This window comes from Cygnus atratus, chromosome 19, assembly GCF_013377495.2.
Source record: "Cygnus atratus isolate AKBS03 ecotype Queensland, Australia chromosome 19, CAtr_DNAZoo_HiC_assembly, whole genome shotgun sequence".
NCBI classification, from domain to species: domain Eukaryota; kingdom Metazoa; phylum Chordata; class Aves; order Anseriformes; family Anatidae; genus Cygnus; species Cygnus atratus.
The window spans coordinates 4,495,744-4,519,595 of NC_066380.1; the positions used below are offsets into that span (position 1 = coordinate 4,495,744).

A 23,852-nucleotide genomic window follows, 5' to 3' on the forward strand; every position below is an offset into this window, starting at 1 on the left:
GATGTTACGGATATGGTTCAACAGAATTTTGTATCTTTATTATTTCTGTTGTGCTGAGCAAGTGCAGTGGTGAAAGGATCTTTTTTTTTTTTTTTCCCTCCTGAAATAAAAACTGACGAATGTGCTGTAAATGAAACGTAGACTCCGTACAGTCAGTTCTCAGTCGGAGTGAAGTTAACTCATTGTGGTGCTAGCTGGAATGTGAGAACCTGCACAGCTAGAAGCCCAGCAGTGCGTTTGGACTAAAGTTCACGTTCAAGACTCAGGCAAGGTTGATTGGGTCTGTCATGGCACAACCTAAGGTTATAATTGTTAAAGGCAGCCTGTGTTAAGATGGAATCCAGCAAGGAAACTTTCTTCAGCACAGAAGATGGCCTTCCTGTGGATGTCTTTTCTCCACGTTCTGAATGACACTGTTTTTTACATTCTGTACTCAGAGCTCCTTACTTCATTTCTAGAAATCTGAAGTACAGGTTTAGAAACTTGAGTAGATCTGCAAAGAAAATTTTCCATGGAATGGTCTACAAATGAGGTATTTATCTGCAATTTTTAGTACTTTCTGTAGCAGGGCTTGAAAATAATATACTGCTTTGTTCTGGGAGGTCAAGCAAGTTCATTTATGCATAATATAGTAACTTTCAACTATATTTCTTTTAAAAACTATTTGAGCAGCTTTGAGAAACCTGAGTAACTATTTAAAAAACATTTAGCCATTTTTCTGTTAGGAAATCCTGTTATTAACTGCAACCCTGTGTATTTCATTTTTGTTTGTATTCATTATGAATCCTAGAGCTGTGGATCAGTTTAGGACAATATGGCAAATGTCACAGATGGTTTTAGATGCAAGGAAATGTTCTGAACTCATCTGGCTCCGGTGTTCGTGAAGATTTGCAGAAGAGAAAATGAAGCAAAAGGAGAATGCATCAGCTGCACTCCTAATGATGCAATATTTCAAAGTATATGCGTTGCATTTCCTGAGCAATTAGATGTCTACTCTGCAAAGGCATATGGACATACACAAAGCCTTTTAAAAATAGCTGAAATCACACTAAAATAATCAGAATGCACATCTTTTTTCTTTTTTTTTTTTCTGTGTTAATCTTACCATTCGGTTTGAGGATAATTTTTTTTTCTTCTGTCTGTCCTTTGCCATTACCCAAGTTCTCTGCTCTCAGTCTGTACAATGAGTGCAGGAGGATGGTCAGTCTCCTGGGTATCCTTATTTCCTGAGCCTATCTGCAAAGTGGTTCTGGTTTATATTTTCATTTATGCTTTGGAAGAAAACTTGAGAAGATGCTTATGAAATTTGTTAAGTGGTGTCCAGCTGGGAGGGGCAGCAAGCACCATGGAAAGAAGAATTAATTCAGGGCTTGATGATTTAGAAAAACAAATGGACTACATGGAATTGTGCTCCATTTTCAGGCTATTACAAGGCTTTACATGTCATAAACCTGGCTAGGAGAGATTCCACAGAAAAGATGTGTGGAGTGCATTTGGATACAGGCTGAACATCACCACTGGTGCTGTGCTCTGGCAAAGGAGGCAAGTGTAGAAGAATGGATGGACTGTCACAGTATTTCAGTTAAGTGGGGTAATCCTGCTCTACTCAGTACTGGTGAGGCCTCTGCAGGAATACTCTCACATTTTATGAGAATGGACTGATTCAAGGGAGAGAAGAGGGAAGGAAACATCATAGTCTTCAGATAAGTAAAAGGAGTCCCCAGGTGCATGATCATTGTCATAAAAAAACACAGACCCAAAATGCAGCAAGGGAGATCCTGAATAGGAAGATGTTAAGAAGCCTGATGGGAAGTGCAGTAAAGTGCTGGCATAGACTGCATACCCATGTCTTGCCAGCTTTTAATGTCAAATTGAAAAACAGCTGTTTGAACTCTGCTCTGCACACTTGTGAGCAGGAAAGGGATTAAACTGAGCTTTTAAGGTTAGACAGCTGAGCTGGGGGAAGTTGATTTTTACGGCTGCTGAAAACAGAGGAGTAGTTAATTTATTTTTTTTCAGTAAGTAAATATCATTACCTAATACGTGTTATTGTCATCTAAAGTTTCTTTGCTGGTATCAGACCTCAGTTTACCTTCCTCCAACATGCAGCTTCTGTAGGACCTGTCTCTGGCAGTGAAAGATGGAGTTTATCAGCTAAAATGACAGCTGTATTAGCTCTGCATATCACCTGATATGATTCAGTCAGGTGAATTTATTAAATTGCAAAGGTGTGTGATTTAGATGAATACATAGAGAACATGTATTCATAATGTACATACAGAAACTAGAATCAGATCAGAAAGGTTCCCACTTCAGTTATAACTGTGATCGTTTCTTGCTGAAATGAGAGTCCTCTCAAGCATTTTATATAATCCACCTCAGTGACTAAGCAGCATGGCTCTAGCTGTCTAGCTCGTTCCAGCTATCTGATTTCAGAAAGATTGAATTAATTTGAAGCTGTTTGAAGAACTTTATGCTCCTACGAAAGAAAAAAATCAACGTTTCTCTCATTTTGAGGTATTTGTAACTGATTTTCCCTTGTTATTTTGTTCTTTGCAGACTGAAAGCTGCTGGAAGTAAGAAGTCGCCTTTCCTTCTACTCTAGAAGAGATGTTTTCCAGGAAAGTGGTGGGATCTCTTGTCTGTCTATCTGTTGTTATCACACTTATCTGGTAAGCATTTGCTAACAAGCTTTATCATGTTTAAATCATGAGCTTCCTGGCTATACGTATACCGTAGTAAAAAGCATAACAGCAGAATAACAAATACAGGCAGTGCATTTTATGGGAAGTGCCTGTTACAGCTTGTAAGAAAGAGCAATGATTAGTATAACAGATAAAGTAACAGTAGTAGGGGGATAAGCCTCTGAAGGGAGAGAGGAAAAGACTAATTCTGTCCAAATGGGGCAGCAAACACCATGTCTGACTAACAAACAACTGTTCAAGTACAGAATATTCCAGTTACTTTTCACTTCAGACCTTAAGATCTGTCTCTTCAAAAGGTCTAAACTCACTCCAAGGTAACTAGGGATAGCTTGTACCTTTCAAACACGGAAGATGTTTGTAACATGGAGAATATTGACTCCTGAGTATGCTTTGTAAATTCTTCTGAAAAAAATCAAATTAAATTATTATTAATCATACTGTATTTCTGATGTTGCAATTTGTTGTTATTTCACATTGTGGGCAGTTGTATTTCACCACTAGCTAAGTGATCCTATATAAGAAGCCATAGAGGTTGTGATCAAAACTGAAAGTAGAAAAAAGCCTATGTAACCTGTTCGTCTGTTATGTAAATTAAGACAGCATTTAACAGTTTCAGAAAGTGTCTATATGTCACGTCAGTATATATTGCATACTTATCCAGTTTGAATATTGCCTTGTGAATCTCCATTTGTGTACAATTTTTGAAAACATATAGTTTTACATTTTGTAGATCACTTGATGTAAATAGTAATATTTAGTCCTGACATTTCAAGCTGGATGCTTCTGGATTCCTTTTAACCTTTTTTTAAAGGAGGCAAGCAGTTAACTAGGGTTACTTCGCAAAATCTATGCCAGATTCTGAAAGTATTTTGGAAAATACCTGAAAGATATATTTCAATGCTGCCTGTCTTAAAATATTTCTTTGTTATCACTTACAGGATTACAGTTGGCAATGGGAAAGTGCACTACCTCCCCTATTACCTTCCTTGCCCTGAAATCTTGTAAGTCTCACGGTTTATATGTAACGAGTAATATAGATCATTGTTACAAGAGCTGTACTTCTCTGACGGTTATTACCAAGTAGTCACTTGTCCTTTATTTTATGCGAAGATGAATCTATAATTAGTCACTTTCTTCAAATAAAATGGTGACAATTCAACTTGTTTTGCTTTAGTCTGCTTCCCCTTCAGTACAGCTCTCTGTTTGTACAGCTTGGATGAGGTCTTGTTTGTTGTGTGTCACGGACTGTGACTAACAGGTTAATGTTGGGTTCGTTATCAGGGTGTAATCACACACGTACACATGTACACACAGGATCTCACTGTGCTTTGAGATGTGGATTAAGTCTCTCACCTTGCTGGATGGAGAAACTTAAGTAAGAGAGGTGAAGTGAAAGATCCCATAAGGACATAAGGAGTTCTGGCAGAGTTAGGAATAACGCATTAGTCTCCTAACCATGTTCTTTAGCGTATGATCTGTGCTTTCAATTCCGTTTAAGAACTTACTTATGGCAGCAGTTGAGACTATGTGGTGAACAAAATGAAAGGGTGGCTGCTTATCCAGAAAACTCTAAGGAGTCAGTTTCACTGCGTGATGCAAACTAATTTAAAGTTAACTGACCTAGCATGAATCCTAACAGCTATCTCAAAGCTGCATAAAAGGAATTTGTACTGTGAAGGAGCAAGATATTTAGGCTAAGTGACTTCACTGCCATATTGGACCATAGCCATAACATGGCATTCAGCAGGTTTACCCATCCTTTATAAGGATCTATTGACCTTGTAAACACAACAGAGATATGCAAATAGAAAATATGATCTTTTATAGAGGTATTTAAATTATTCCAAGCCATTAAAAATACGGTGTCTTGTAAGATGGTTATTTCTCTGAATTCTGTTCAAAGTGTGACATATTTCAGATAGTTCAGCCCTCCAGGTGAACAGGAAAAGGTGTGTGGGGAATGAAATGCTTACATGACCATCACTGGCAGTCCCCAGCAAGCATGTGGCTTTTGACCCCTAAACTCTGATTTACTCACAGACTTGGAGAGCTGCCAGCATCTCCCCATCGCTGTTTGGTTCTGCATCAAAGCTGTTACTTGTCTGGCAGCCCTTTAAGGTGTGTGCAGGCAGTGCCTAATTCTCTGCACCGGGCAGAGAAGCGCACGCAGCAGCTGGAGTGGGAACTTGGTCAGATGTCAGTACACCAGCAGATCCTGAAGCTAAACCTGGTTTCTGTTTAAAGAAAAAACATTACAATCTCCTTCTTTTCCCACCCCATCATGCAGCTCCATGAAACTCCAATACACAGAAGAGAAGCCAATCCAACTTTTCCCCCAGTAAGTGATGGCTTTTCATTCCCTGACCTTTAAGCTGCTGTTCCTTTCTTCCAGGCATATTAATGTATTATTCAGTGGATATTTCTTCCTTTTTGCAGATTATTTTATCAGCAGCCAAGAGTACTGGCCCCAAAGTAAGTTTCTTTTTTTGAACTTTGCTGTTTGTTTCTTACTCTTGCAAGTTAGAGAGCTGCTGACTTTGGTCTGGGTGCTTTGTAGCACTCAAAATTTCAAAGTTCTGATATACACTGAACAGTACGTTGTTCCATGAGAAGCCTAACTGCATGTATATGTTTACAGCTGTCTATGCTGCTCTAAGATTGAGCACAGTCATTGTATACTTGCTACCATACCTACCGTAAATTCCCAGTTAATACATTAGCACACATTCAGCCTGCCTACACAGCTGCTGCCAAGGACTCTTTCTGAGATTGGAGATGTAGTGGCTAGAAGACAGTAAGAAATAACTTCTGGAACTGTTCTATAGCTTTAACCAGCTGTGGGTGAGCTTTGAATCCATTTCAGGGCAAAATCAAGCAAGTGCCTTGTATGACCTTCAGCAATGGTTTCGGCTAACCTGCTGGATCTTACCCTGGAACAAATTACAGGCACTCGTAAAGGCCAGTCTGTCTGAGAGGCAGTCGAACCAGTGATTTTAAACAGACATGGAAGGCTTCAGGCAGCAGCAGCCAAGATGTGACTTAGGCAAATGTTCCTTGTCAGCTCGTGTTTGTTAGCAGCCTCCTTTGGGCCAGCTCATATGACCCAACTCTTACCTCTAGCAGCTCCCCTTCAACAGCCACCATTCTGACACACATTAATAAACGCTCCCTGTAGCAAGGTTTTTACCTTGTTGTTTTGATGGGATGTGCGAGGCCCGAATATTTCTCTCCCCCACGTTGGAATAATTAATGTGCAAAATCAGCTCGTGTAGGGACTGAAGTAAACGCGGAGAGTATCATGTAGCTGTTAGTGCTGTGTTTTCTGAAGGGAGTTGACTCGTGTGCACTGAGTGGGTGCATACCATGGAAATGAGTCATCGGGAAACCCAGGGCAGCTCTGTAAGATCCGATGAAAAAAGAGCCCTATTTAGAGAAAAAACAACATAGATTTCCTTCTTCCCCCTCTCTTTTCTCTCTCTATGCCGTGTCCTCACCCCCTCCCCAGTTAACCCAGAAGGAGAACAGCTGAGTTAATACATTTTATACAAACCAAATTCTTCTCATGTGATTTCATCTTCTAATCGTATGCCTTACTATAGGAGGGAGTGAACTTGTTATTCTCACATTCTCTCAGAATTAAAGTATTAGATGTGGGTTGAAGGCGTACCGCTACCTCAGGCATCAAACTGCTCCGCACAGGTCCCTGCGCTGTTATTGGGAGCGCGCCAGGTGGGAGGCTGCTTTGGCCTCCGAGTGTGGTCCTCCACCACGTGGCCATGACAAATTTCATTAGCAGGGTGATACAGGTCTAGTGGAAATGTGAACAGGCTAGGGTAAAATGGACGTTGTAAATAACATCCTGTTTAAAAAATCAAAAAGGTAGGAAACTCTGGAAACAAGGAAGAAAGCTGAAATAGCATTGCATAACTGTAATTGGGCATAGTCGGACTCTGCTGCATGTATATTCAAAATTTCCACCACCCACACACAAAGAATATTAAGGATTTTCTATAATTGTTGCACATTTGACTGATGGCTCACACACAGAATTGTAAATTGTATCTGAATGTATTAAAGCTATATATAAATACTGGAAAAATAGACTGTCATGCCACAAGCTGTGTTTTAATAATGCAATGACAATGGGGTATATTTCTATAGTAATTTTTATATTATTACTTCCGCATTAATTCGTAAGTAGCTATCTTCATCAGTGATAGCAAACGTGTAGCTTTCCATTCTGTGTGTTCAGTGGTCATTAAACTCTCTTCAGCAGAGAAGTCCTATAAACTTAAATGAGATTTTAGTGTATAATCACTTTTTTTTTCTTTTGCCAATTCTGTAAACAGTGCTGAATTTCATCCCAGGAACTGAAATGTCTATGCTCTATGAAATTAAATAAGAGTGCAGGAAAATACCTGAACAAAATACCGTCCATAATAAGTTAATGCTGATACACTCTTCGGTGCTTCTTTCCAATTGACTGGGCTTGAAACCAAAGGGAGCTGCTACATTTCGTTAACATTCCCTTTCTTTTCTTTCAGGCGTCAGGATGTGCTAACAGTCACACCATGGCTGGCCCCCATCATTTGGGATGGTACCTTCAGTCCCGAGATCCTGGACAGTGCCTACCTGCCACTGAATCTCACCATAGGGGTAACAGCCTTTGCTGTTGGGAAGTAAGTGAACCGTTCAGGGGACACAGCTCTGGGGTTGATGTTCTTCGTCTGTGGAAAGCTTGTTTTGGCTTTTCTTGTCCTCAGCAGAGCTGAAGTCTGTTCCAATCTGTAGTAAATTTTAATGCCTGTGTGTTGTGGCCATAATCATACAAGCCTATAAGACGATTCAGCACCCAAGATACCTGAAGTGTGGTCAAGATTTATAAAGAACTGGCAGGTGCCTTGGGAATTAAAGATATGTAGATAGGCGGTTGGTTGTTTAAAGCAGGGATAATCCACTCGTTCCTTGTCCACGGAACTTTACTGCATGTGTAGCGTATGTATCCTTGCAGCAATAGCTAGTCAACACTCTTCATCTCTTGTCTTCACTCATTAAAGTACCCTTTATAATCCACCATGCAGCCCCATGTCTCTGCTGTGCTATTCCTATGTGTCCCTACAGATACACAAGGTTTGTGGGCCGCTTCTTGGAGTCAGCAGAGAAACATTTCATGAAAGGCTACCGGGTGAACTATTATATCTTCACTGACAACGCTGAGACAATCCCCAATGTCCAGCTGCAACCTGGTCGAAGATTTGTCACTGTCCCTGTCAAGAAGTACCCCAGCTGGCAGGAGTTCTCCATGCGCAGGATGGAGGCCATAAATAAGCACATAGCAGAGACGAGCCACCAGGAGGTGGACTACCTCTTCTGCCTGCACATTGACATGGTGTTCTGCAACGCCTGGGGGCCTGAGACCCTGGGTGACATGGTAGCAACCATACACCCTGGCTATTTCAATGTCCCTCGAAGCCAGTTCCCGTATGAGAGAAGGAGCTCTTCAGCAGCCTACATCCCTGATGGAGAAGGGGACTTCTACTACGGAGGAGCCGTGTTTGGAGGGCTGGTCAGGAAGGTCTATGAGTTCACCAAGACTTGCCACATGATGATCCTGACAGACAAAGCCAACGGAATCATGGCGGCCTGGAAGGAAGAAAGCCACCTCAACAGACACTTTCTCTCCCACAAACCCTCCAAAGTACTCTCTCCAGAGTATTTATGGGATGACAGGAAGCCAAAGCCCCCTGAAATTCACCTCATACGCTTTTCCACAGTGGATAAGAACTATAAAGAGATATGAGATCCTTTCACAGATGTTCTCCACATGATCAAACCCACTGAATATTAGCTCCCAGAGAATAGGCCCCACTGTGAATATTTGGTCGCACTGTGAACAAACTGAGAAAGGAACATGTGGATATTTTCTCTGGAGATTGGGAGTCTTAAAGCGTTTCAGAAGCAGCAGCCAAAGTGAAGATGAGAATGGAAAGGTTTCTGGGTTCCTAATCTTTGTAAATACAGGTGTTCCACTTGAGGCTGCAGCACACAAAAAGCTATCAAAAAGGCCAGCTATCAAATGTAAGGCTGTCCTTATAGCAGGGCTGCAGATGTCATTGCCTGAGTATTTTTCTTACAGAAACTTAGGCAGGATCAAAACAGTGTTTTACATTGCTGTGGAGAAAGAAAGACATAGTTACATAAAGAACTTTCCACTTAATAAAATAATAACAAAATGTGCAGGGTAATAAATTTTCATGTACCGTGGTTTAAATTCACAATATTTGTCAGGATCAGGAAGAAACTTGCCCTCAGAGCAGGTTACACCTGATTAGTGTGCAGCAAGATTTCTTGGGCCTTCTTAGCAGTGGGCTGGTGCCAGCCATTGCCAGTAAGAATCCTGGCCTGACAGGACAAATCGTGTGGATTCACATAGCAGCCATCTTCCAAATTCCAGTCTGTGTTTTGCAGACCTGAATTTAGACAGAACTGGCACAGTTCAGACCCAGGCTGAACTCCTTTGGGTTTGTTCCAATCACAGATGTGCTCTGAACCTTTTCCCTGGTTCGCATGTCTCTGGGGATTATGTAATCTTTTCCAACACAGAAAATCTGGTATGGGAGGTCCATGTTCTTATCCGTTGCTTCAGTCCTTTCCAGCTTTTCTAAGCTCTGCGAAATAAATTGGCTAGAAGTCGTTGGAACCAACAGTAACAGCTGGTGCATTTCCAGCAAGCAGGGTGATTTCATTTCATAATGAAATGAGCTAGTTAAACCGTGGGTTCAGCCTAGAGCTGGAAATAGGCTGGGGTTAACATTTCCTTTGCATGAATACGATGAGAAGTCGAACCAGGTGGTTTGCAGCCTTAAAAGCCTGAGAGCTCACTCAGGTGAAGAGGCGTGGGTGATGACCAAACACAGGGGAACGGCCACCAACAGCTGCACAACTGAGCTATCAGCTGAGGTCACGGCATGGAGGTTTGTGTGCCGCCTCCCCTGCTGCAGTGCATTGCCTGTAAATATCTCTCCTATTAGCTCCTAGGCATGCTACCGAAGGGTGGTGCACGTCCGTGCTGTGGTCATTTAATGCGAGCAGGCAGCCAGAGCCCAGGGAACAGCCAAGAGGAGCAGAGCTGGGTGTTGCTGCCATGCTGCACAGTACAGGGAGGAGAAGCAGGGGTGAAAGGGCTAGGCTGGCTGTTTCTAAGGGAACAGTTAAAAAAAAAAAAAAAAAGGCTCATTTGGCAGAGAGAGAGGGAAAATGGGGAAGAGGTGCCTGACTGTACTTGCTTCTCTTCACATGAGAAAGTTGTTGTGTGGCAGTGCATCACGTATTGAAAGCTTTAGGACCCCACCATTGATTGCAGATGACTGAACTACCCATTTCAGTCCTATGTGAGCAGGCGGAGAATGGCCCATGTCGCTGCAGGCATTTCCTCTTGCAGAAGGCTCATTAGAAAACCTTTCACAGCACCCACAATAGGGATAAGGTACACAAAGCACCTCCAGCCCCAGACCCCTAGAGGCAGCCTGGTCTGTTGCTTCATGCTTTCTCCATCAGAGGGTCTGTCCTATCGTGTTTTCTGAGCGCTGTGGTGCTGGAGGACGACACCCCTCCGACATAACCAAACCAGAAGGGATTCTGCTGCGAAGATGTCTGTGTTTGGTAACCACGGAACCTCATCTAGACCAAAAGGGTTAAGAAAGATCCTTATCCTAATCTTTCCAAAAAGATGTATTCCTGCCAAACCCACGATTAATACTGAATATTTTCTGTTTGTAAAACAATAGCGTCCAAAGCCCATGACTGAAACTAGGGTTTCATTATGCCAGTTACTATATATATGCATATGGATTCCTTTTCAAGCCAGAAGGAACTGTCTGGTCCGATCTCCTGCACAGGCCAGGCCAGATAATTTTATCTCCTGATGTCAGTATCGAGCTCACGATACGTGGCTGAGCTGTGCTAGATCTCTTAGAAAAGCATTCAGACCCAATAAAAACTTCAAGTGATACAGAAACCACAAGCCTGTAGATCAGCTGTGCCGATGGTTAATTCCTCCTGTGCCTTAATTCTGTTCTAAATTGGTCTGTGTTTTCAGCCACTGAACTTCCTTCTGCCATGCTGGATGATTCGGATTCCTGTAGATATTCATAGTCTATACCAAATCCACCATGAGAGGAAATTCCCCACCACAAAAAAATGTGCGATAGAAGGTGTTTCTGGATTATGTGTTCTGAAAAATCTTTCATGAAAGGCTTGGTCTCCTGCTCTGCTTCCTATGTGTCCTTTCGGCTGGATTTAAGACCCAGACCTTCCCCCTGTTACTGGCAGAGCAATGGACTCATCTGTGCAGTGCCAAACACGTTCATCTTCTTGGCAGGCCCGCAGCTTCTCCCCAGGGGAAGGTCTTCTGTCGCATGACACAGTTCTGCTCGACAGGGCTGCGATTTGGAGCGCTACCTAGAGAGTGCCTCTGTCTCCAGGGAGCAGAAGAATGTGACAGCAGGAACACGCTCCCCGGTGCAGCGTGGGGGATGCTTCCTGAATCAGCTCATGTCCTCTAATTAATGAAAGTCTGGACTTCTGTCATCATCATCTCCTGCTGATTAATCCCCTTCCCCCAGCACCAGCAGGAAGCTTTCCTTCTCTCAGTTGGGCTGTGCAGCCTGACACCCGTGGCACAAGCAGAGACCTACGTTCTGGTCTGAGTTTCCCACCAACCTCCACTGCTCCGTGGGGAAACTGAGGCACAGAGTAATAAAGCAACAGACTGGTTCTGTGTGTGTGGGATCTGCCTTCACTCACCGCAGGGGACAGTGCCACCTCACACATCCCCATGCCAGGGGAATTTGGACTTAGGCACACACATACGGTACTGCACAGAAATGAATCGGCACATGTAAATAAATCACCAGCTGATTTATGCTGCCCGGGGACCTGGTCATGCTTTCAAGGTATTTCTGACTCAAGCCCTGTTTGTCCGTAACCAAGTCTCCCATCAGAAGCTTGTTGCTTTCCCAAGGGCCCCTTGTTCCGTCGGTCCCTTTCTGTTTGACTGGAACAGACCCATCATTCATTGTCCATCTAATTTAAGAACCCATCTGACAGGCTTTTTCTTTCCTTGCCCTAGCCGATGACTTGCATGGTGCATTCAGCCACAAAGGAAAAACTGCTCTGGGGGGGCAAGAAACAGAAACTTCCAGAAAAGGATCTGACGTGGGGTCGGGCATCTTGCTCTCCCCCCTAGCAGAACAAGAATCATTTGCACTGAACTCAGACTTGGTTTTCCTTCGCTGTCCCACAGGTGATGTTACCCGGCAGCACTGAGCAGAAATGCCCACTTTGATAGGCAGTTAAAAAAGGACAGATCTGGGCAAACCTCCTCTGGCTGGGGGACAGGGACTGGGATGATCTTTGGCAGACAGGGCCGAGGAAGGCTAAGAACAGCAGGTACAACCCCTGCGCAAAACCAGCAGAAAAACAGCAGATGCACCCAGCAAGCTTAATGCAGCACGGTGGTGGAAAGGAGCTGGAAGGCTGCAAGCTCTGCGACAGTGCCTGGTTTTACTCTGCTACCCTTTGTTTTACCCGTTCCCCTTGTGGCTTTTCCAGGAAGGTCCTGTCCCCTGTCCGTGTCCGCACAGGGTCTCGGTCCCTCACTAGCGAATGAGACACCAAGCGAGTTTCCTTCCCTGCGAGGATTTGCTCTGATCTCCCAGGGTAGTTCCAGGCACCGGGGTTGTTAGTTTCTCCCTTGAATTCCCCTCGCTCTGCTCCACCTCACTGCCCCAGCGAGTCCCCGTGGGATCCCCAGCACGCAGAGAGCAACGGCTGCCCTGCAGGTGGAGTGACAGGGTCGGTGACGGGCACCCTCGGGGACAGCAGAAACCGGAGCAGAATCTGTGAGTGGGTTGCACTCTGCTCACGCTAAATCCCCAGCCCTGCGGTTCTGATCCGCACCATCACATAATTTAGGAAAACATCGCTAGCAAAATTCATCAGAGTGACTTTTAAAGGTCTGCCTACCCACCCAACTCCCTCCTTTATCTACATGCAAGCGTGCTGCTGTACTCGCTTGACTTTTCTTGGGCTATATTTAGATTAAGCATAGATCCACCAAATGTTGCTGTTTCAAGTAAAGCTGGTATATAGCCATACGAGTAGAAAGGCAGTTTGAACCAGAAATCTCTGTGCGTCTGCCCACCTTGTCCCTTTGCTGAACCTTGGGCCAATTTAGAGTAAGCCAGATGAGTACAAATGACTTTCTAAAAGGGCTTTTTTTTTTTTTTTTTTAAGTGAGTTTTGCCTGCGGCAAATTACAGTTATAGGCCTTTTGAAATATGTATTTTCCCCTCCGTTCAGCGCTGACACTGTTACTATAATTAGAGTGATGTTGCTCTGTAGCAGCATCTAGTGCCAGGGAGAGGGCCCTCGCAGCACCTTTTCCTTTCCTGGCTGCACTCCTGGCCCAGAGGCCGGCTCTGCTGGCACGAAGCCACGCAGGAGTGAGACGGTCGGGCGCGATGGGCTGTGCCGCGTCCCCAGCTCCCGCCGTGCCCCTGGCAGCGCTGCTGCCTCCTGCTCGGAGGCTCCAGGCCAGGGGGCTCCTGGAGGCGGTGGCACCCAGCGGTCCCCAGGAGGGGGTGGCCGGCTCTGCACCCCCAAGCCAGGAGCGACGCCTGGCTCCGTGTCGCCTCCGCACAGCCTTCACCGCCGCTTCTCCTGACATCACCCGGCCATGCCACATGTCATCGGCCTCATAAATACGAGCCATGAGCACTGGAGCCTCTCGAACGCAGCTCTCTGTTTCCAGGGCAACTCCGCTCAGCCTCGCCGGCTCACCAGCTCACGCTCCAGCACCCCGGCTGCGCATGGAGCCTTCCAGCACCTTTTTCCTTGGGTTCCTCCGGGCCCCCATTTCGGGCGCCGGGCCGAGCAGAGGCGCAGCAGCCGGGGGTGGCCGTTGGTTGTGCTCTGGCCTGGTGGTCCCAGCACGGTGCTGGGCTCCCCTCCTTGGGCGGATGGAGCTGGGAAGAGCCTGGCAGCGGGTCCCGCTGAGTGCCCCCCTCCCTGCCCTGCGGCTCTCCTATTTATAGGCGCACAGCAGCGCTGCCCCAACCCTCCGCTCGCTCCCCGGAGAGCCCCCAAGGCTCCTTGCTGCCCCCCCCCCCCCCCCCAAAAAAAATTTGGGGTCCCCAGGGGAGGAGGGGACACAAGCGGGGCGCTTTTGGGGTCCCCCTCCCGCGCGCGCCTCGGGGCCGCGGGTGCGCGCCCAGCGGGGCCCGTTGCGCGCGGCCGGGCGGAGCCGGGCTCGGCCCCCGCCCCCCCTTCCCCCCCCCCCCTCCAACCCCCGTTCCGCGCGCCCGCCCCCGCGCTGCGCGCTCCCGGCCGCGCTCCGCGCTCCCGGCGACGGCGGCTCCCGGGGCGGGGGGGGCCCCCATGGCCGGCGCGGCGCGGCCCCGGCCGCCGGGCAGCGCGGGGGGGCGCTGAGCCCCCGGCCCCAGCGAGCCCCCCCGGGGGGGGACCCCAGGCCCCGCGGGGTCCCGGAGCGGAGGCCGGCGGCTCTTCCAGCGCGGCTCCGCGGGGGCTATGGTGTGCGGGGCACGATGATGATCGACAGCCAGGTGAGCGGCGCGCTGCCCTCCTTTGGGGTTTTTTACACCCCCCCCCCCTTTCTGGGGGGGGTCTGTCCCCTTCTGAGCCCTCCTGGGGGGGTTTTGGGGTGAGACGGAGCGCGGGGGGGGGGGGGGGGCTGCAGGTGCAGGTGCCTGCCCCGGGTGCCAGCCCTCCGGCACCCCGCAGGGGAGCAGCAGCAGCCCGGGGGGTTCCTCCTGGTTCCTCCTGTTCTGGGGGCGCGGGGGCCAAGTGGAGCCCGGAGGAGTGGGGCCGAAGGACGGGAGTGAAAGGCAGCCCGGCTGGGACGGGTCCGGCTGCTGGAGTGGTGCTGTGGGGTGCTGAGGCATGTTGCAGGCTGCTGTGGGGTGCTGCAGGCTGTGCCCACCAGCCAGGGCTGCTGCTCTCTCGGGCAGGTGGCACTAGGAGGGCCCTTGTCCCTGCCCGGAGCATTTATGAGGCTAAACGAAGCTAAATTGGGCCTGGAGGGGCACAAGCTCCTCGCTCACAACCGCTCCTGGTGCTTTTGGGGCAGGGGAGGATGAACCAAAGGAGGAATATTTGGGGGTCTCGACAGAACGCGGCTCTTTGGTCCTGCTGCTTCTCTGACTTTATCCTTTCTGGGGCCCTTCGGACGTCCCGTCCTCTCCAGCCCTGGTGAGGGATGGGGGCGGTGGGAAGCAGGCGGGCACCGACGGCCCCTGGAGCGGGGAAGGGAGAGGGCTGATGCCGTGATGGGAAGGTGGTTGGGATCTGGTTTTTGACTGGGAAAATGTGCGCAGCGAGTGGGTCTGTTTGGTCTGGGCCTCGTTTGCATTGACCCTGCGTGCAGACAAAAACTGAACCAGCTCTGTTGGGGGGCAGCGTGTGAGGCAGGAGCTGGCACCGGCATGTGTAGTGCACCTCTGGCAAAGGGGACTGGCAGCCCAAATACCGGGGTTTGCATCCTGAGCCTGCCCAGGGTTAAGAACAAGAGCACTCTGTCACCGTGGCTGCGGGCTGGAGGGGATAATTCTGCTGCGAGACCCAGAAAATTACAGGTGTAAAGTCATCTAGAAAAAGACGTTGAGAGCTCAGTCCCCTGCTCGTGGTGCAGAATGCAGGCTGCATTCCTACGGAGCACTTTGCACCCAAGTCTGGGCTTCAGCCTTCCCTTCGCTGTTTGTATTTACCCCGTTTTACGTCGGGGTAAACTGAGGCACGCGGAGGTATTTGTCCCCAGCCTGAGATCCTGTATGGAGGGGGTGGAACGGCGTAGGGCACAGCTGAGCCCTCCTGGCTCCCATTGCATGTCCTGCTCGAGGAGGATGAGCCCTTTTGCTGCGTAAGGGGTGCAGGTCATCAAAGCCCCGTCCTTTTTATGACTACCGGTGAGGAGGAATTTCCAGCTGCGCCCGCGGCCGCACCCCGCCGGCTCCGCTGGCTGCACGGCCCCATTGCTCGTGCCTCGTCAACGTTTCTCTGCCGGGTTGCCAAGGGAAAGACCCACACAAACAACGGGGAAAACTCGGTGCTGCAAAGTAAATAAGCTGAGCAAACAGGGAGGGGTTTTCGCCTCTGCTCTAATTGCTGCAGGTGTGCTCGGCGCGTCGTGACGCGGGAAAGCAAAGGTTGGTGTGCAGTGGGGAATTTCAGCCTTTAACGCCGAAACCTGCACGTGAACGGGGTCAGAAGGTGGCTCCCATCCTGGGCCAGGCTCCTGGAGCTACAGGCTTGTCCCTTCTCTCTCTCGCTGCCTGCTTGGGCCGGAGAAGGGAGCAGACGGCACGCGAGCGGGGCTGGGGCTGGCCGAGCCTCTGCGGGACGCGGAGCCTGAGTGCAGGGAGCGGGGCTGGGGCCAAATTGGCTTCGGTGCCTCCCTCGCTCATCCGACCCGAGGCCGGGCAGGGAGCCGTGCTCGGCCACCTCTGACAGCCAGCAGCTCGCCGGCGGCCGTGCTTTGCTGCGGGCAGGAGGGCGAGCTGGCAACTGGTGACAGCGAGCGGGGGTCCTGCTGGCAGCGGGGCCCGGGGGGCCGCAGGAGGGGAGACGCTGAGTCCCTCCGCAGCGGGGATCCGCGGCTCCATCTGGAGCTCCCACTCATGCGTGTGTGTGTGCGTGCGCGTGTGTGTGTGCGTGCGCCTGCAGACAGGGCCGGGCAGCACGAGCAGGGTGTGCAGCGACTGCTGCAGGCTCCAGAAGAAACCCCTGGGCTGGGGTGCTCCAGCGCCCGATCCGACACCCTGCAGCTCGGTGCAGTTTGTCGTCTTTGGGGTCGGTTTGCTTTGCAAGGGCTGTTGACGTGAGCGGGGTGGGGGAAAGGTTCAGGACTGTTTATTCTGGGCATTTTGGGGATTCTGTTTCTCCGTTTCTTGCGATGTTTTTGCCATGCCATCCCCTGTACGGTGCCTGCCTGCTGCACCTTGGGAAGCAGGGGTCCTGAGCTTGCCTGGTGATTTAAAAGCAACCTGCCCTATCCGTCACGGCTGGCTTCGCTTGATACCTTCCCATTGCTATAGCAACGCGCGCCTCTCGGAGGATGCCAGCGTGCTTTCCAGGCAGCAGACGCAGAGAAACTGCTTCACCTGCCCCCAAACTGCGACCACTCAGGAGCAGGGGGGCTGACTGATAACTGCCCGCAGCTGCTGGGGTGCAGAGAAGCTGATGCTGGCTCGCTCAGGCTGACCCCGCTCTTCCCACCCCTCCCCAGCCTCCCTGGGACAGCAGGGTGACAAAGCAGGGGTGGGAGGGCACGGTACCCGGTGCCAGGATCTGGGGCTCCTCTCCAGAGGAGCTCGGGATGGTGCCAGCGAGCTCCCAAGGCCGGCTGGGTGTTGGGGGTTGTTTGGGTTTTATCCCTCCTGTACGAGGCCGCCAGACGAGCCTCACCTGCAGCGCCCTAATGGGATGAGGGGGTTGTTTGCCTGTTTTCACCACATGACCTTGCTTCTTGCTCCATCTCCTTGCACGTTCCTCACTGGATGTGCTCTGGGACACTGTGGTCTGCTCCCCTGTCCCGCTGTCCTTTGCTTTTCCATGCAAGCCAGAGGCTGTCCCCTGTCGTGCAGCTGTGGGTGGCCATCGGGATGGCTTCAGGGCTGCCTTCCCCCTCCTGGGGTGGCTGCTGCTGCCCCCGTGCAGTGCTTGGGGCTGGCTGGGGACGTGTTTTGGGAGCCCTGTGCGGGGCCGGGCAGGAGAGCGGGGCTGTGCAGCAGATGGCACTCTTGTTTTCCCTATGAATTATTGCCTTGGGTTTTGCCTTCGTCAGTGCTGGGAAGGGTCAGCGGTGACAAAGAGGGGGCAGATCTGCTCGGCGGAGCTCGGGGTTTGCGCCTCGCTCACCGAGGAGGAGCCGTGTTCAGCTGCTCGGTGGTGAGAACGAGGCAGCTCCATCCGTGGAGACCCAAAGTCCAACCCAAACCACCCGGGACCTGCCGTGAGACCTCGGCGAGGCCGCGTCAGTCACCGCGTCCCTCCCTCCTGTGAAATGAAAGCCCTGATCCAGAGCTCCCTTTTGTGCCTGCTCCCGCTGCCAGCAGCCAAAGTGTCCCCAGCGTTTCCTTGTGCCCAGCGCCGTGTCCTCCCCGTCAGGAGGCCGGCAGAGGTGCCGAATTACATGAATTTCCAGGGCCTTTTGGCTCCCAGGCCACCCGAGCGTGCCTGGGGCTCCCTGCGGGGTGCCGGATATTTGCTTTCCTTACCAATTTTTTTTTTTTTCCCCCCTGCATTGTCACTTTTGGCCGTGGGTCAAAGACAACACTTGTAGATGGGACCTGACGTCAAAGGCAGCTCGGCGGTGGCGTGTCAGGGGCTCACAGGCTTCCAGGACAGGGTTCCCGCTCCCCTGGGGCTGCGAGTTCATCCCCTGGGAAATCGGGCTTTAGGTGAGCGCCAGAGCTTGGGGAATTCGGGGTGTCCCAGGGCGTCCCCTTGCAGGTTTTGCAGGATGTCCAGTGCTTGGGAAGCAAACCCCGTGGGAAGCAGACCCCAAAGAGACCTTGGCCAGTGCCGGAGGAGCCCGCCTGGCTCCGCACGCAGCTCAGGGCCCTTTGAAGCCTCCCCCCGGCACCGCTGCCTCCCTCCCGCAGCGGATTTCCCCCCGCCTGCTTCCTGCCTGTCCCAGCTCTTCACCTCCCCGTGACACCACCGGCGTGAAAAGGGCTGGGTGGGTGCGTGTGGGGGGAGGACGGCTGGTGTCCCCGGTGTGGGTGGCCGAGGTATGGGGCCGAGCTCAGCCCGTGCTGGGGCGTCCTTTCCTTCCCCAGGAGCCGGGAGCCCCACGTTGGCTGCCTCGTGCCTGGCCGGCCCAGGGGAGCAAGAGCCCGTTCCTCCTCCTCCGGGTGCTGGCGGTCGTTGTAGGGCCCTGTTTTGCTTGGCAGAGGATGAAAGTCCCCGCGGGCTCCAGCCCTCCCTTCAGCATTTCCATGGTGACAGGCGGGCGCTTCTGTGCTGTCCCCAGGGCACCGCAGCGATGCTGCGTCTCCGCGGGGTGTGTTTGGAGCCCCCAGCACGGGGACATGGGGCACGCTCCTGCCCCAGGGCTCCTGGGGGGACAGGTTATCCTGTGCCCCGGGGGGTAAGCACTGAAACAGGGAAGGGTTTTGTTCGGGGCGCCCGTGGCATGGACGGGGGCGCCTGCAGCCTCGTGTCCCCAGACAAAGAGCCCGTCCTGTGCCTCTGCAGTGAAACCCGTGCTGGAAAATATTAGGCCAGCGCTGTGTGAGTAATGGCAGAGAAGGGGTGGGGAGAAGACTGATAAATGCTCCCGCTGCCTGGGGAGGGTGTGTTTCTGCTGGGGGGAAGGCATTTTTCTCCCTTCTGCTGCAGCGCAGACCTTCTTGGGGATTAAGTGCGGCAGAAGTCTTGGTTGTGACATTTGGAGGGGAGCCGGACCCGGAGGGCTTGTGTTTGGATGAAGCATCAGGCAGGCATCTGCATCTCGTGGTGCCCCAAAACCCATCCCTGCGAACGGCTGCCCGTTAAGGGGCTCGCAGGGGCTCCTTGCCCCCCGGGACTGCAATGCAGCGATATTGCAATATTCCGGGTCTGGGTCCTGCAGTCTGTGTGCCTGGGCACCATTTTCCTGCACGAGACCTCCCAGCTCCTTTGTAGGAGCCAGGGACGTGCAGCCAGAGCTTGTGGGGTGGGTCCAGGAGGTCTTTGTTGGGACTGGCCCCGCACCCGTGGGTGCCGCGACCCCAATTCTGGGGGCCTCACCCAGCACCCACGGAGCCGGGCGCTGCACCGGGTGGCTCCGGGTGCTTACACAACTCCCCTTCGCGCTGCTCCCACTGCTGCTTGAAAGGGTGTTTAGTTAATAGGATTGTAAAGCTTTCCTGTCGTTAGGCAACGGAAATCGATGGAGGGCCTCCAGGGCTGAGCCTCATCCGATTTGCAGCGCGGTCGCTCGATGGCGGTGACGGGTGTGTGGCGAGGGACGGGCGTGGGGCAGGAGGGGGACGTGCCGCCTCCTGTGCCGTGCCCCGCTCCGGGAGGATGCTCTTGGCTGTCAGCACCAGCTGTTTTGTCCTGCTGCAGGGGCTCGGGGAGCTGGGCTCGGGCTGCAGCCGGTGCTTTGGGGGGGGGGGGTCTCCGTGCTTTCTGGCCCACCGAACCTGACAGCGTTCGGGTTTGGTCCGTACCCCCCTGCCGTGTCCTTGTTCACCTGCACGGGGAGCAAACCACGCGCCGGTGTCCAGGCTGAAACACCTCTCCTGCTCTGATCCAGGGCTGGGCTGGCTCCGGAGAGGTCCACAAAGGCCATCGGCTCCTGCATGGCCGAGGAAGCGGTGCCAGACCCCTCGCCTTCGTGCTGGGAGGCTGGGCAGCACCTGAACTGGAGCCCTGAGGGAAACCTCCAGGAAAATCAAGCCGCTCCAGGAACCCACCTGTGCAACAAGTGTTCCCATCCCCCTGGCTGGCACGGGCTGGTGAGGAGGGGACTGCACGTGGCGGAGGCTTCTTCAGAGCCCCTCGGCCGTAAAGCGAAGACGGAGGACTGGGAGAGCCTTGGCTTTGTGCGCGGGGCTGGGAACCGCCGAGCTGCTCCGGTTGTGTCTGTCATCTCCGAGCCTGTTCGCTGTCTGACAAGCGATACGGGGCAGCGATGTGGCTCCGCAGATAACCTCCTGGCCGCGGCTTAGGTCGCGTAAAGCGTGCCCGGGGAGCTGCAGGCTCAGCAGCACGGCGTCCTGAGGGCTGCAGGGCTGGGGGGCAGGACCCTCATCCCCTGGGTGTGTTTGAGCTTCGGTTGGTGACTCGGGGGATGCAGCATCCCCGGCGAGTGCTCCAGGTGCCGTGCAGCACGTCCCCGTGCCCCATTTGCCTGCAGGTCTCGGTGGCTGTGGACATATGCCCGCAGAGATGCCCCGGCCTTGCTGCCAGCCTGGTCTCCCTCGGCAGACGGCTGCTGCTCCAGCCTGGCTGCCAGGTGGAATAAACCCTCGCCGGGAAATGATAATTGGTGACAGCAGGGGCTGTCGCGGCTTGCCCGTGCCCTCAGCCCTCCGTGCCCCGCGGCACCGTGCTGTTGTGGAGCAGAGATGCTGTTGGCAGCGAGGAGCTCCTGGTCGCGCTGGGCTGGCCGGCGTGGGGCTGGGCGAGCCCTGCCGTGCCCCGTGTGCTGCCCACCCCAATCCCAACGAGGCAGGTGCTGCGGCGGGTGGGTATTTGGCCAGACGCTGGGGGTTTTCCTTAGGTTTGGAGCTGGCTGGGAAGAGCTGCGATGCGCACATGGCAGCTCGTGGCACCTCTGCAGCCCCCAGCTCCCACACCTGCTGTCTGAGCCCAGCACGGGGAGTTGGGTGCCCCTGCACGAATGCAGTCACCCCGGCTATTTGTGCCCAAAGCACGTACGGGCTGCGTGCCGGGGATTTCCCTGCCCGAGAGCTGCGCCCAGGCACCCTCCTGGAGCGGCTCTGCCCGCCCTGCGCCCGGCCACCTCCACCCGGGGGCTGTGGCATGGGTACCCCCATCCTGGGCTCCGTCCCCATCCCCGAGGGGAGGTCGTGATGGAAACCCCATCACAGCGTTACCATGGCAGCCTCCAGCAGCTCCCTCCTGACGCCGTACCCGCCGCGACAGCTCAGTATTAGCAGCTCCCGTGGGACCCATTCCAACAGGATAAAGCGCTCTCGGCACGGGACGCGGCAGCTGGGGCGCGAGCGGCAGAGCCCCGTCGAGCTGCTGATGCGGGGAAGGGGCCTGTGGGCACCTCCGGGCCGTTTTCTACGGGGGAAGTGGTCCTCAGCCTCCTTGGCACCCTCCCCTGGTCCTCGCACCCCCCCAGCCGCGCGTCGCTGCAGTGACCGTCTCCACGGCGACCGGTTCCGAGCGGCCGCATCCAGGCACCGCGGTGGGGTGCGATGGGGACGCGTCCCCATCCCCTCCCCACGGGACCCGGAGGCTCCCGGGGGCGGCCTCCCACCCCCAGGGGAGCGTGGAAGTGGGAATCCCTCAAGTGAGAAATGTGTGGAGGAATCCCGAGAAAACTAATTGCTTCCCCCCCCCCAACGCTCGCTGGCTTTCACTTTGCAGTGGTAATTGCTGCTCCGCACCCATTAAACGGCCGTCTCGTGCTTCACGTGGGCTCGACTGAGAATTAATTTTGCATACGTGTCCCTTCTGGGGAGCTCGGGCATTTATTCAGGCTGGGGCCGCTGTCAGGAGCGTAACTTTGAGGGTGCGAGGGCGGCTTCTTGAAGTAAACGCCTAAAACCGAGGGTGCGGTTAAAAATGAGCGGGGTTTGTTCTCTTAACTCACTTGGGACAAGACAGATTTTGAGTGGGATTTACGGCAGCACCAGGATACCAAAAAAAAAACCCCTTGGTTTTTGCTGAGGATTTGGTGTCCCGCCTGCTCAGGTCCCCTGGAAGTCCCGTGGGACACCCACCCACGGGACACCCACCCACACGTCCGAGCCTGCTCTGCCTCTCGAGGTCTGCCCGTGGGCTTCCTGTAACCGCCCCGTTTCTGCAGAGGGATGCCACCGGGCTGGGATTTCTGTGCTTTCGAAAGCACGTTTCCTCTTTCTATTACCGATAAGTATCGAAGGGGAAGAGCTGCTGGGATTTTCCATTTGCTTTCCACTTGTCGTGCTGCTCTGTTTCCCCTTCGCCTTTCTGTCAGCCGTGCACGGTGACAATAAACCCGGGGGGTTTGCACCACTTCCCCGAAGCAGGGCGCTCTCCTGCACGCGCAGGGCGCAGCGCTGTTTGGGCTCGGGGACAATACGGGGAGTCGCAATTTCCTTGGCAAAACAAACCTGCCATTGTTATTGCTGTGGGATTTCGTTCGTTTTGTGGAAGCCTTTGATGCTTGACTTCATCAAGCACTGGGGTCAGCCTTCCTCGGATGGGTCTTTGTCCTCAGGAGTGAGTCACTCGTGGTAGAGGTAGCTAATGGGCTGGGAGAGGTCGGGCACTGCTTTCGGAGCAGTCTGAGTGCCTCCACCGTGTGCTGGGCACTGACACCCTCCCGTGCATAAGTTCGTCACCGAAACCTGCATCCACCTACACGGCAGCTCGGTCGTGGTCCATCCCAACGAGCCAAAAACGATGGTTTTTGGGTAGCAGAGGCTGTGAGGGGTGGATGCACGGCCCCGATCAGGAGCTGGTCTCTCTGGGGGCAGCAGCAGAGCAGCCAGGAGCAGGCTGTAGCTGGTGGAGGCATCGCTGTTTCTGTTCCTGCCGAGGCCCTTACTGGAAAAGGGCATTTTCCCAGTTAGAGCCGCGAAGCAGCGAGGTCCCACTGTGGGCTTCCTCTGCTGAGTCTGCAGGAAACAACAAAGCCCCAATGCAAAACGAAACGGGGAAGCAGCAGGGGCTGCGCTGGAGCTTCCCTGTCTGCCCGATGCGGGGGTGAGGGGTGCCGAGGGAAAGTTTCTCCTCCAGCCCTTGCAGGGCTTCCCCGCTCCGTGGGCTCCGTCCTGTGCTGGGGGATCTGTTACCCCAGCGGGACGGGCACGGGGCGCTGCTGCTGCTGCTGCCGGAGGATTTGGGATTGTAGCTCGCCCAGGGTGGAGGTGGAGTGGGATGGGGCTGTCGTTCACGAGCCTGTGCGGGATCGTCCTGTCTGGGCTGGTGCAATGCCAGGGGAACCGTTGCCGTCTGCTTCTGCAGCAGATCTCCCGGGTGGCGAGTGCTTCTCGGGATGGTGCTGCAGTCATTCGGCCCCATCAGAAGTTGCGGTCCCGGCCAGCCAAGCCCAGTTTGTTACTGGAAGGTTGTTACTGGAAAGCCGTGCTCTGCCGAGCTGCCGTGGGGCGGCGAGGAACCCGAGCGGGGGCTCGGCGCAGCTTTGAGTCACCTTTCCTGGGAGCGGGGCTGCGGGTGCTGCCCGTGCTGGGGGCAAGTTGCGTGGCCGGTGACGGCAGCGTGAGGCGCGGGAGCGCGCGGCGCTTTGAGTCACCGGGACATCGTGTGCATAGCGAGACGGTGACTCCGTGCCGGGGTGTTTCCTGGGCCGTGGCACTGCCTTGGCAGCATGAAAAGGGCCGGGCAGTTCCCGTAATATTACCAGGCTGAGAGATGGCCCCGGAGACGGTGCCTGCTCCG

General features: G+C 53.1%; 1 protein-coding gene across 3 annotated transcripts; it reads left to right on the plus strand.

Annotated features, from left to right (window-relative positions):
- The first annotated feature begins 121 nt into the window (after positions 1–121).
- GBGT1 (globoside alpha-1,3-N-acetylgalactosaminyltransferase 1 (FORS blood group)) lies at positions 122–8,954 on the plus strand. 3 transcript variants are annotated; one of them, XM_035555243.2, is made up of 7 exons: positions 122–532; positions 2,560–2,672; positions 3,644–3,706; positions 4,993–5,043; positions 5,142–5,177; positions 7,250–7,384; positions 7,827–8,954. In XM_035555243.2, the coding sequence occupies exons 2-7, from the start codon at positions 2,611–2,613 to the stop codon at positions 8,503–8,505; spliced, it is 1,026 nt and encodes a 341-aa protein (XP_035411136.1). In that variant the 5' UTR covers positions 122–532; positions 2,560–2,610; the 3' UTR covers positions 8,506–8,954. The 3 variants fall into 3 exon arrangements, with proteins under 3 accessions (XP_035411136.1, XP_050570445.1, XP_035411138.1); XM_050714488.1 differs by having other exon boundaries at positions 157–532; positions 2,560–2,618; positions 3,641–3,706; XM_035555245.2 differs by lacking the exons at positions 122–532; positions 2,560–2,672; positions 3,644–3,706 and having other exon boundaries at positions 4,999–5,043; positions 5,119–5,177.
- Positions 8,955–23,852: the final 14,898 nt, after the last annotated feature.